Below are 12,500 nucleotides of genomic sequence, written 5' to 3'. Positions count from 1 at the left end.
GTGACTTTGTGACTCGACGACTTGACGACTAAGTGACTTTGTGACTCGACGACTTAGTGACTCAGTGACCCGACGACTTGACGACTCGGCTCGTTCTTCACAGTTGGCAGGAGCAGCGTCGGACCAACACCAGAGCTTCTGTGAGTTCAGACGCTTCAGAAAGTCAGAGAATCCAAAGTAAAACATGTGAAATTAAACCTCAAAACATTCATTAGAAAATGTTTCCATGTTTGACTTCAACCTCCAAAGGGAGTCGCTTCCTGTCGTTTCAAACCGTCTCCCGGTTCTCCGTCGTCCGACTCGCCTCCGGGGATCAACTCACTGAGATCAAACATTAGAAAGACAAGAAATCCTCTTTTTTCTCATAATTGGCGTCGTTTTGAATTCAACCTTTGTTCCTGCAGAACAAAAGACGCCTTCGTTTCTTCGTGATTTGCAAAAGGAAAAAGTGAAACATTCGTCGTGTTTTGGGTTCGTTTCCACGACGACGGAGCGCAGCGTCCGTGACGACACTCGGACTCCGTCTCCATGGAGACGGTGGACACGCTGCGGGGACAGTGGGTCGCTCTGGTGAACCTGAAGGTTCAGCAACACGAGCTGTGTGTCCAGGAGGGAACGTCCTCCTGACCTCTGACCTCTGACCCCCGACCTCGGAGACTCTGCAGGAGTCGAACCGGAGACCCTGGTGAGGCCCGGAGCCGGGCGGGGCGGGGCGGGGCGGGGTTCGAACCGGAGACCCCGGTTGAGGCCCGGAGCAGGGCGGGGCGGGGCGGGGTTCGAACCGGAGACCCCGGGTGAGGCCCGGAGCCGGGCGGGGCGGGGCGGGGCGGGGCGGGGTGGGGTTCGAACCGGAGACCTATCGGCTGTGCGGCTCGGAGCTGCTCTCTGTTCGGAGTTCGGTTGGAGGAAGAAACTCTCTCATTCCTGCGATGGTCGAGGTTTCCATGGAGACGGCTGAGGTAACCATGGCGATGAGGAGTATGCCTGACGGCGAAGAGCAGAGCGGAACCAGCGAGTTTCTAATTGGCTGTGATCAAATATTCCCTTTGATGTTTAGCAGAGCTACCAGCGGTGAGCAACCAGCCACTGAGCAACCAGCCACTGAGCAACCAGCCGGTGAGCAACCAGCCGGTGAGCAACCAGCCGGTGAGCAACCAGCCGCTGAGCAACCAGCCACTGAGCAACCAGCGGTGAGCAACCAGCGGTGAGCAATCAGCGGTGAGCAACCAGCCGGTGAGCAACCAGCCACTGAGCAACCAGCCGGTGAGCAACCAGCCACTGAGCAACCAGCCACTGAGCAACCAGCCGCTGAGCAACCAGCTACTGAGCAACCAGCTACTGAGCAACCAGCCACTGAGCAACCAGCTACTGAGCAACCAGCCACTGAGCAACCAGCTACTGAGCAACCAGCCACTGAGCAACCAGCGGTGAGCAACCAGCCACTGAGCAACCAGCGGTGAGCAACCAGCTACTGAGCAACCAGCCACTGAGCAACCAGCCACTGAGCAACCAGCTACTGAGTAACCAGCTACTGAGCAACCAGCCACTGAGCAACCAGCTACTGAGTAACCAGCTACTGAGCAACCAGCCACTGAGCAACCAGCCACTGAGCAACCAGCCACTGAGCAACCAGCGGTGAGCAACCAGCCACTGAGCAACCAGCCACTGAGCAACCAGCTACTGAGCAACCAGCCACTGAGCAACCAGCTACTGAGCAACCAGCCACTGAGCAACCAGCTACTGAGCAACCAGCTACTGAGCAACCAGCCACTGAGCAACCAGCCACTGAGCAACCAGCCACTGAGCAACCAGCCACTCATTCAAAACTTTATCGACAAAACAGCGGCTCTGGTCGCTGAGGTACTGCAGTAATACTGAAGTCATTATGTAATACTGCAATGATTATGTGATAATGGTACTATCATACTGCAGTAACAATACAGTAATTATGTGATATTACAATAATATGTAGTAATACTACTTTCATACTGATCAGTACTACAGTCATCCTCGTCGACAACCATAATACTACAAACAGAAACAATAGTGCAGTAATACTTTTAGAACAATACTACTGAGCAACTGAACAATACCTGGAGAATATTTGTAGTACTTTTAGAGTATTTCCACTACTTGTCAATTATTTGTAGTACTTTTAGAGTATTTCCACTACTTGTCAATTATTTGTAGTACTTTTAGAGTATTTGCAGTAATTCTCTACTTGAAGAACAAAGACAGCTTGTCCTCATGAAACGCTGCTTCTGTGTGTGTGTGTGTGTGTGTGTGTGTGTGTGTGTGTGTGTGTGTGTGTGTGTGTGTGTGTGTGTGTGTGTGTGTGTGTGTGTGTGTGTGTGTGTGTGTGTGTGTGTGTGTGTGTGTGTGTGTGTGTAATGATGGAGGAAGTGTTATACAATGAACTGTTTTTACTGTCTCTGTGTTTCCACTTCCTGTGCTGGCTCCGCCCCTTCCTTCCTCTCCGGGGTCTGGCTGTGAAGCCTCCACTGTCCTCCTGCTGGTGACCTTTGACCTCCAGCTCCGTCAGACAGGGGGCGCCGCTCCGCCGTCAGCAGCTTCTTGCTAACGTTTCACTTCAATGTTCAACAATCACCTCCTGTGTTCTACTTCATTTTGACTCTATTTCTATTTTATTTTTTATTTCCATTCTATTCTATTCTATTGTAGTCCATTATATTCTAGTGTATTCTGGTCTATTCTATTGTAGTCCATTATATTCTAGTGTATTCTGGTCTATTCTATTGTAGTCCATTATATTCTAGTGTATTCTGGTCTATTCTATTGTAGTCCATTATATTCTAGTGTATTCTGGTCTATTCTATTGTAGTCCATTATATTCTAGTGTATTCTGGTCTATTCTATTGTAGTCCATTATATTCTAGTGTATTCTGGTCTATTCTATTCTATTGTGTTGTTCTGTTCTATTATTCTCTGTTTCCATTTGAGCTCATTTGTTCCAAGTTGTGAATCTTTTCATCGTTTCACTCTGCAGACGGACGATTCCAACCCACCTGCATGCTAATGCTACGTGGCTAGCTACCAGGAAGCTCCATGACACACACACACACACACCCACACACACACACACACACACACACACACACACACACACACACACACAGATCAGTTTAAATCTTGAACTGTTCCTTTAAATAAATGGTCTCATGTTCAGATTACAGTGTGTGGAATAATGTGGTGTCACTGCATCTCTAGTGTGTGTGTGTGTGTGTGTGTGTGTGTGTGTGTGTGTGTGTGTGTGTGTGTGTGTGTGTGTGTGTGTGTGTGTGTGTGTGTGTGTGTGTGTGTGTGTGTGTGTGTGTGTGTGTGTGTGAGAGTGAGTGTGTAATTGGTATCTTGGAGTGCAGCTGTCTTCATTCACTGGCATCTGTTACACCCCCAACTTAGAAACACACACACACACACACACACACACACACACACACACACACACACACACACACACACACACACACACACACACACAGAGTGTGTTGTGGTCAGACTTGCAGCTCAGAGTTTAGTTCCTGAGATGTTATGAATGAAAAAAGGTGTCACGTTAAACTGAGTGAAGCTGATGTCACTGTGATGTCACTGTGATGTCACTGTGATGTCACTGTGATGTCACTGTGATGTCACTGTGATGTCAGACAGCCTCGTCTCCATTTGCAACTATTTCAAGTGAAAACACACAACTGACGTAGTGTTCTGCGTGACACGACAACAGTGTGTGTGTGTGTGTGTGTGTGTGTGTGTGTGTGTGTGTGTGTGTGTGTGTGTGTGTGTGTGTGTGTGTGTGTGTGTGTGTGTGTGTGTGTGTGTGTGTGTGAGTGGTTTCACTACAGAAGCTAGAAGTACACTCGGTAGAGCGCCAACGTTCAGGATAGATCAAGTTCTCCTGAAGGCACTGTGAGCGTGAGGTGGCCTGTGATTGGTCGAGAGTGGAGGAGGAGGCGGGGAGCAGCATTAGCAGTGTGCTAGCAGTTAGTCAGCGGTGTTAGCAGTGTGCTAGCAGTTAGTGAGCGGCATTAGCAGCGTGCTAGCAGTTAGTCAGCGGTGTTAGCAGTGTGCTAGCAGTTAGTGAGCGGCGATAGCAGCGTGCTAGCAGTTAGTGAGCGGCGATAGCAGCGTGCTAGCAGTTAGTGAGCGGCGATAGCAGCGTGCTAGCAGTTAGTGAGCGGCAATAGCAGTGTGCTAGCAGTTAGTGAGCGGCGATAGCAGTGTGCTAGCAGTTAGTGAGCGGCGATAGCAGTGTGCTAGCAGTTAGTGGGCAGCGTTAGCAGCATGCTAGCAGCGCTAGCGGCACTAGCGCTGCTGTGCGAGACATTGTTTTCAGCTTTTGGAGGTTTGTTCAGAAACGTTTATCCGCTAACTTCCCAGAATCTAGTTGATTGGTGACGAATTTCATTTGGAGTTCATAGTTTCAGATCCTGATATTAACTCTTCGTGTGTTTGACCTCTGACCTCTGAACCCGGCCCTCCGGTCGGTCCTCGTTCAGGAACGTCTCCAGTCCGGACGACAAATAGGCCACCACTGGTTCTAATCCCCATTAAAACTGCCCCGACACACACACACACACACACACACACACACACACACACACACACACACACACACACACACACACACACTAGATTAGGCCGCCTGCCTTCATTCACTAATCTGAGGAGTTAATCTGATGGTTGTAACTCTGCAAACTGAGACATTACAGCTTTAATCTGCATATATGGAGCACACACACACACACACACACACACACACACACACACACACACACACACACACACACACACACACACACACACACACACACACACACACACACACACACACACACACACACACACACACACACCATATGTGCAGTGTCTCAGCTTGATGCAGGTTCTCTAGTGAAGCTGTTCTGAACGTTCGTCCTCATTCCTGATCCGTGTGAGCAGTGGAGAGGTGGAGCAGTGGAGAGGTGGAGCAGTGGAGAGGTGGAGCAGTGGAGAGGTGGAGCAGTGGAGAGGTGGAGCAGTGGAGAGGTGGAGCAGTGGAGAGGTGGAGCAGTAGAGAGGTGGAGCAGTAGAGAGGTGGAGCAGTGGAGAGGTGGAGCAGTGGAGAGGTGGAGCAGTGGAGAGGTGGAGCAGTGGAGAGGTGGAGCAGTAGAGAGGTGGAGCAGTGGAGAGGTGGAGCAGTGGAGAGGTGGAGCAGTGGAGAGGTGGAGCAGTGGAGAGGTGGAGCAGTAGAGAGGTGGAGCAGTGGAGAGGTGGAGCAGTGGAGAGGTGGAGCAGTGGAGAGGTGGAGCAGTGGAGAGGTGGAGCAGTGGAGAGGTGGAGCAGTAGAGAGGTGGAGAGGTGGAGCAGTGGAGAGGTGGAGCAGTAGAGAGGTGGAGCAGTGGAGAGGTGGAGAGGTGGAGCAGTGGAGAGGTGGAGCAGTGGAGAGGTGGAGCAGTGGAGAGGTGGAGCAGTGGAGAGGTGGAGCAGTAGAGAGGTGGAGCAGTGGAGAGGTGGAGCGTCACACAGAGCATCTATTCATTCTCTCATCTCAGTAAATATCAACTCTGACGTCACGCTGAACCTTCAGTGTCGACAGTGTCAAATACTCTGCTCCACCACTGCTCCACCTCCTCTGCTCCACCACTGCTCCACCTCCTCTGCTCCACCACTGCTCCACCTCCTCTGCTCCACCTCCTCTGCTCCACCTCCTCTGCTCCACCACTGCTCCACCTTCTCTGCTCCACCACTGCTCCACCTCCTCTGCTCCACCACTGCTCCACCTCCTCTGCTCCACCTCCTCTGCTCCACCTCCTCTGCTCCACCACTGCTCCACCTCCTCTGCTCCACCTCGCCGTGTCGCCAATGTTTTCTGAAATGAAAAAGCAAAAACAAAGTGATTTCACTTGAACCGTTGTCATGGAAACGGAGATTAATTATGTGGTTTCTTCTGGTGAAGAAATAGTTTGGTTCAATTCAACGACCCAGGACTCCTCCCCCCGGCCAGGACTCCTCCCCCCGGCCAGGACTCCTCCCCCCGGCCATGACTCCTCCCCCCGGCCAGGACTCCTCCCCCCGGCCAGGACTCCTCCCCCCGACCAGGACTCCTCCCCCCGGCCATGACTCCTCCCCCCGGCCATGACTCCTCCCCCCGGCCATGACTCCTCCCCCCGACCAGGACTCCTCCCCCCGGCCATGACTCCTCATTGTTTCCATGGAGACGGAGTCAGAACCTCGCCGTGGAAACGAAGCCTCAGACGAACCGTTTAGACACAAAACTGAGGAGTGAAGATTCTCACTGCACAATAACCACACACACACACACACACACACACACACACACACACACACACACACACACACACACACACACACACACACACACACACACACACAGGGAGGAGGGTTGCTGCTCCCTGGGTGTTGTCTTGAAGGTCGTCTGTCTCAGTGTCGGTCGTCCTTCACTCTTTCATGTGTTCATCAGACGACCTCGAGCTGCTGTTGAATGGCGCGGCGGCGGCGCGGCGCCTCCTCCCCCCCCCGGCGGCCTTGACGCCGCGGCGGCGGTGAGCCTGAGGATCAGCGCGTGTTGAGGAGGAAACAGCAGCTCCAGTCTCTCATCATCATCAATCAATGGCGGCCATGATGGATTCGCCGGCTCGCCGCTGCTCATTAGCTGCTGCAGACAAACTGGAAGATTCATCGTCTGACCTGCAGGCCTGAGAGGCAGACGGCTGCTGGAGGGGGCGGAGCCTAACGCCACAAACACCTGGCTGCTGGAGGGGGCGGAGCCTAACGCCACAACCACCTGGCTGCTGGAGGGGGCGGAGCCTAAGGCCACAACCACCTGGCTGCTGGAGGGGGCGGAGCCTAAGGCCACAAACACCCGGCTGCTGGAGGGGGCGGAGCCTAACGCCACAACCACCTGGCTGCTGGAGGGGGCGGAGCCTAACGCCACAACCACCTGGCTGCTGGAGGGGGCGGAGCCTAAGGCCACAAACACCCGGCTGCCGGAGGGGGCGGAGCCTAACGCCACAACCACCTGGCTGCTGGAGGGGGCGGAGCCTAACGCCACAAACATTCGGCTGTACAACACTACACACTGATACACACTGATACACACTGATACACACTGATATACACTCATACACACTGATACACACTGATACACAACACAGTCTACGTTTCGTCACAAACTGGAACAGCGCCCACTAGTGGCCCGAACTGAAAACTGAAGAGTTTTTTTTCAAAACGTGAAACTTTCCTGAAACATAAACGATGTGGTTTCTCCTGAACGGTTGTCATGGAAACGACTCTGAGTCCTTTCTCAAAATAAAAGGTTGAGAAAAGAAGAAATGGATGAAGGCAACGAGGCAACGCAGAGCAACACGTTGCAGACTGGCCTGTTGCCTCGTCTGCGTTGCTAGCTGGAGTTGCTGAGTGACGTTGCTGTTGGTTGCTTCGTCTTCACAGTTGGTCAATCAAGTGTTTGTTTGCTCCCTCAGTCTGGCTGCTCTGCTCTTCTAGTTGTTGTTGTTCTGTTTACACAAACAGTTGCTGGTTGCCTTGCCGTGTGGGTTGTTGTCTCTGTCGTTGCCCGGCGTTCTTTCTGAAGTTGACATTGTTGCTTGTTCCAGTGATGTTGTTGGTGGACTTGACCTTTGTTTGTTTGTTTGTTTGTTTGTTTCCTCCAGGAGACGTCCTCCTGATGAAGACGGCCCCTCTTCATCCTCCTCATCCTCCTCATCCTCCTCACCACGGCTCAGTTGCTCATCACAGCACCAGGTTGCCTCAACAGGTTGGTGCAACTCTAATCTCTTCCTGTTGGGTGGGGGCGGTCCAGCTGGTCACTGGTGATGTCACTGGTGATGTCACCGCTAAACTGTCCACATGGCGACCAGTGATGTCACCAGTCCAACTTTACTCAGATTACCGGGGCAACTTTGCTGACGGAAGTTTCCTCCTGATAAAGTTGCCCTTTTGGTTTTGTTGCTTGCTTTGAAGTGCAACCTGACCCGAGTGACGGTTGCCGGTTGTCCTAGTTGCTCCGCCTGCTGCTGGATTTTACTGGAACAACCGACAATGTTGCATGAAGTTAAAACTCTGGTTGTAGTTGCTGGTTGCTCTGTCTCCTTTTTAGAGCAAATAGTTTTTATATTTGTCATTTTAGATTGCTGGTTGCTGTGCCTGCAGTTGCTGCTTTCTGTTTCTATAGTCAGAGTTACTCGTTGCTCTGCGGTCAGTTGCTGAGTCTGTCGTGGGGAATCAAAGGTCCGACTGTTGCGTTTCTGTCTCAGTTGCGACTCTGATTGGTGGAAGTTGATCGTGTGATTCGGGGTCGTTGACCCAAAGATGATTGGAGACGGAGTTGCTGCAACAAAGCGGCCTTTGTTTGTGTGAGTGGCTGCGTATCGGCAACCGTCACTCTTCTGACATCGCTTCGTCTTCAGGAGGCAACGGAGTTGATCAACGAGAGCAACTTCCTGACAGTCGAGTGACAAACCAGCAGTTTGTCCTGGAGCCTCACATCAGGGGGGTTTGATTCGAGGCCCGGCGCCTCCCTCCGTCACTGTAGTGAATCAGAGGGGTTTGATTCGAGGCCCGGCGCCTCCCTCCGTCACTGTAGTGAATCAGGGGGGTTTGATTCGAGGCCCGGCGCCTCCCTCCGTCACTGTAGTGAATCAGGGGGGTTTGATTCGAGGCCCGGCGCCTCCCTCCGTCACTGTAGTGAATCAGGGTGGTTTGATTCGAGGCCCGGCGCCTCCCTCCGTCACTGTAGTGAATCAGGGTGGTTTGATTCGAGGCCCGGCGCCTCCCTCCGTCACCGTAGTGAATCAGGGGGGTTTGATTCGAGGCCCGGCGCCTCCCTCCGTCACTGTAGTGAATCAGGGTGGTTTGATTCGAGGCCCGGCGCCTCCCTCCGTCACCGTAGTGAATCAGGGGGTTTGATTCGAGGCCCGGCGCCTCCCTCCGTCACTGTAGTGAATCAGGGGGGTTTGATTCGAGGCCCGGCGCCTCCCTCCGTCACCGTAGTGAATCAGGGTGGTTTGATTCGAGGCCCGGCGCCTCCCTCCGTCACTGTAGTGAATCAGGGGGGGTTTGATTCGAGGCCCGGCGCCTCCCTCCGTCACTGTAGTGAATCAGAGGGGTTTGATTCGAGGCCCGGCGCCTCCCTCCGTCACTGTAGTGAATCAGGGGGGTTTGATTCGAGGCCCGGCGCCTCCCTCCGTCACTGTAGTGAATCAGGGGGGTTTGATTCGAGGCCCGGCGCCTCCCTCTGTCACTGTAGTGAATCAGGGGGGTTTGATTCGAGGCCCGGCGCCTCCCTCCGTCACTGTAGTGAATCAGGGGGGGTTTGATTCGAGGCCCGGCGCCTCCCTCCGTCACTGTAGTGAATCAGGGGGGTTTGATTCGAGGCCCGGCGCCTCCCTCCGTCACTGTAGTGAATCAGGGTGGTTTGATTCGAGGCCCGGCGCCTCCCTCCGTCACCGTAGTGAATCAGGGGGTTTGATTCGAGGCCCGGCGCCTCCCTCCGTCACTGTAGTGAATCAGGGGGGTTTGATTCGAGGCCCGGCGCCTCCCTCCGTCACCGTAGTGAATCAGGGTGGTTTGATTCGAGGCCCGGCGCCTCCCTCCGTCACTGTAGTGAATCAGGGGGGGTTTGATTCGAGGCCCGGCGCCTCCCTCCGTCACTGTAGTGAATCAGAGGGGTTTGATTCGAGGCCCGGCGCCTCCCTCCGTCACTGTAGTGAATCAGGGGGGTTTGATTCGAGGCCCGGCGCCTCCCTCCGTCACTGTAGTGAATCAGGGGGGTTTGATTCGAGGCCCGGCGCCTCCCTCCGTCACTGTAGTGAATCAGGGGGGTTTGATTCGAGGCCCGGCGCCTCCCTCCGTCACTGTAGTGAATCAGGGGGGGTTTGATTCGAGGCCCGGCGCCTCCCTCCGTCACTGTAGTGAATCAGGGGGGTTTGATTCGAGGCCCGGCGCCTCCCTCCGTCACTGTAGTGAATCAGGGGGGTTTGATTCGAGGCCCGGCGCCTCGCATTTCCTCCCAATTACTGCTCCTCACCTTTCACCTCCTCCCTCCCCCCTCCATTCATTACTGCGCCTCGCTGCTTCGTCTCTGAACAAGCTTCTTTTCACCCCCCCCCCCCCCCCCACACACACACACACACACACACGCACACACACACACACACACACACACACACACACCACCCCCACCCACTCCCACTTTAAAGCCTCTTCACTCGTCCTTCATCTTTTGTTTCTGCTGGAAATCATCACATACCTGAAACACACACACACACACACACACACACACACACACACACACACACACACACACACACACACACACACACAGTAACGTGATCAAAGGAAACAGAAATTAATTTATTGCAGGTTGCTTCAACTTTATGCTCAGTTGCTGGTTGCTTTGTTGTTGTTGTTTTTGTTGTTGTTGAATCAGTTTTGAGCAACATTTGTTTTCTCAGTTTAAGATAAAAACCAAAAGAAGAAACTTTGAAAGGAAACTTGTGGACAAAAGAAAAACCTTTTGGAAGATTTTCTCTCTCCTCGTGTTTCCGTCTCTGAAGTTGCCGAGCTGTTCGTTGCCGAGCTGTTCGTTGCCGAGCTGTTCGTTGCCGAGCTGTCTGTTGCTCAACAGAGTCTGTAGCAGTGGGAATATCGAACCCTCTAAATGTTTGATGGCGACTCGCGGCTCCACTTTCATCAGAGAAACAAGAAATTCAACACGTCAACTTGAATCCATCAGCAACTTGGACTCATTGATGCAACAAACATCTGGAGTCTCCGGCAATGTTGCCAGGTGGTCGTCAGTTGTCTGAACCCCGGGTCCCGGGGTCACCTGAGGAAGACTTCAGGGTCACAGGTGAGGGACTGAGGCCAGAGAGGAAGAGTGATGAAGAGGAGGAGAGAATCATGACATCACAGAGGAAGCTCTCTTCTGATTGGCTCTGCTGAGCAACGACTGCTTACTGCCAACGTGACGACCAGGACCTGGACCAGCAGCAGGACCAGGACCAGGACCTGGACCTGGACCAATAGCAGGACCAGGACCAGGACCTGGACCTGGACCTGGACCAGGACCAGGACCAGGACCTGGACCAGAGTGTCCTCTGTCTACACGGAGCCCAGTGTTTCCAGAACGTTGTGTTTTCACATGTGTAAACGTTGTGTAAACAATGTGAGCCGTCCTCATTGGCTCGTTGAGAGAAAATGAGCCGGTGGGCTGTGATTGGTCAGAAGTGCTTGGCTGTGATCGGGGGCGGGGCCAGACCTGACTTTACATGTTTGACGTGTTAATGCAGAAATATATAGTCACATCATGGACACCAGCTGGACACACACACACACACACACACACACACACACACACACACACACACACACACACACACACACACACACACACACACACACTCTATTCAGACTTCAACCTTGAACTCTGAAATGTCCTCACAAAGATAGATGTTAACAGACTGACTTCAAGCTCCGAGTGTTTCCCTTTGTGTGTTTGATTGATGTGTGTGTGTGTGTGTGTGTGTGTGTGTGTGTGTGTGTGTGTGTGTGTGTGTGTGTGTGTGTGGGTGTGTGTGTGTGTGTGTGTGTGTGTGTTAGAACTCAGCTGGGAGTGTTTGTCCACCTCTCATCAGGAGCCTCATGTAATATTAATCACACACATACACACTCTTAGGGTCACACGCACTGCTGCACACACACACACACACACACACACACACACACACACACACACACACACACACACACACATGAATCAATGCATGAATTCATTGTCTCACACACAGTCACATGAGGTCACACACACATGTTCTACCAGAATTGTGTGTTTCTCAGATAAGATGCTGCTGATACACACACACACACACACACACACACACACACACACACACACACACACACACACACACACACACACACACACACACAGAACTCTTCATGCTGTCTTCACATCACATTAAACGCTCTGCCGTTGCCATGACGACCGGGACACTTTGCCCCTCCCACCTGCTGTGACCCGTCAGCCGTGAACCAATCAGGACAAACGGTGACGGGACTCACCTGAGCAGAGACGAGCTTCTGCCTCCGTCACCCTCCGTCACCCTCCGTCAGTCCTTACTGTCCTCATGATGCACATATGTGTGGATGCTAAAGCTAGTCGCTGTTCTGTGGTGAGGTTCTGTGGTGAGGTTCTATAATGAGGTTCTGTAGTGAAGTTCTATAATGAGGTTCTGTAGTGAGGTGCTGTGGTGAGGTTTGGTGAGGTTCTATAGTGAGGTTCTGTAATGAGGTTCTGTGGTGAGGTTCTATAATGAGGTTCTGTAGTGAAGTTCTATAATGAGGTTCTGTAGTGAGGTGCTGTGGTGAGGTTCTATAGTGAGGTTCTGTAATGAGGTTCTGTGGTGAGGTTCTATAATGAGGTTCTGTAGTGAAGTTCTATAATGAGGTTCTGTAGTGAGGTGCTG

General features: G+C 52.7%; 2 protein-coding genes across 2 annotated transcripts in view; both read left to right on the top strand.

The window, feature by feature from the left end:
• Window positions 1-1,431, top strand: part of abcd1 (ATP-binding cassette, sub-family D (ALD), member 1) — a gene marked incomplete at its 3' end in the record, with an annotated part of 28,518 nt that extends 27,087 nt beyond the window's left edge. Inside the window, 3 exon segments of the mRNA XM_080521802.1 lie at window positions 666-794; window positions 1,058-1,146; window positions 1,231-1,431. Of these exon segments, the coding sequence (XP_080377928.1) occupies window positions 666-794; window positions 1,058-1,146; window positions 1,231-1,431 (419 nt within the window).
• Window positions 1-12,500, top strand: part of plxnb3 (plexin B3) — a 68,901-nt gene that overhangs the window by 4,640 nt on the left and 51,761 nt on the right. The window contains 1 exon segment of the mRNA XM_080521812.1: window positions 7,686-7,789. The gene's annotated coding sequence lies outside the window, so the exon portion shown is untranslated.

This window comes from Blennius ocellaris (genome assembly GCF_963422515.1).
Source record: "Blennius ocellaris genome assembly, contig: SCAFFOLD_66, whole genome shotgun sequence".
NCBI lineage: Eukaryota > Metazoa > Chordata > Actinopteri > Blenniiformes > Blenniidae > Blennius > Blennius ocellaris.
The sequence above is the reverse complement of the archived record's forward strand: the minus strand, read 5'-3'. Positions and strand labels throughout refer to the sequence as shown.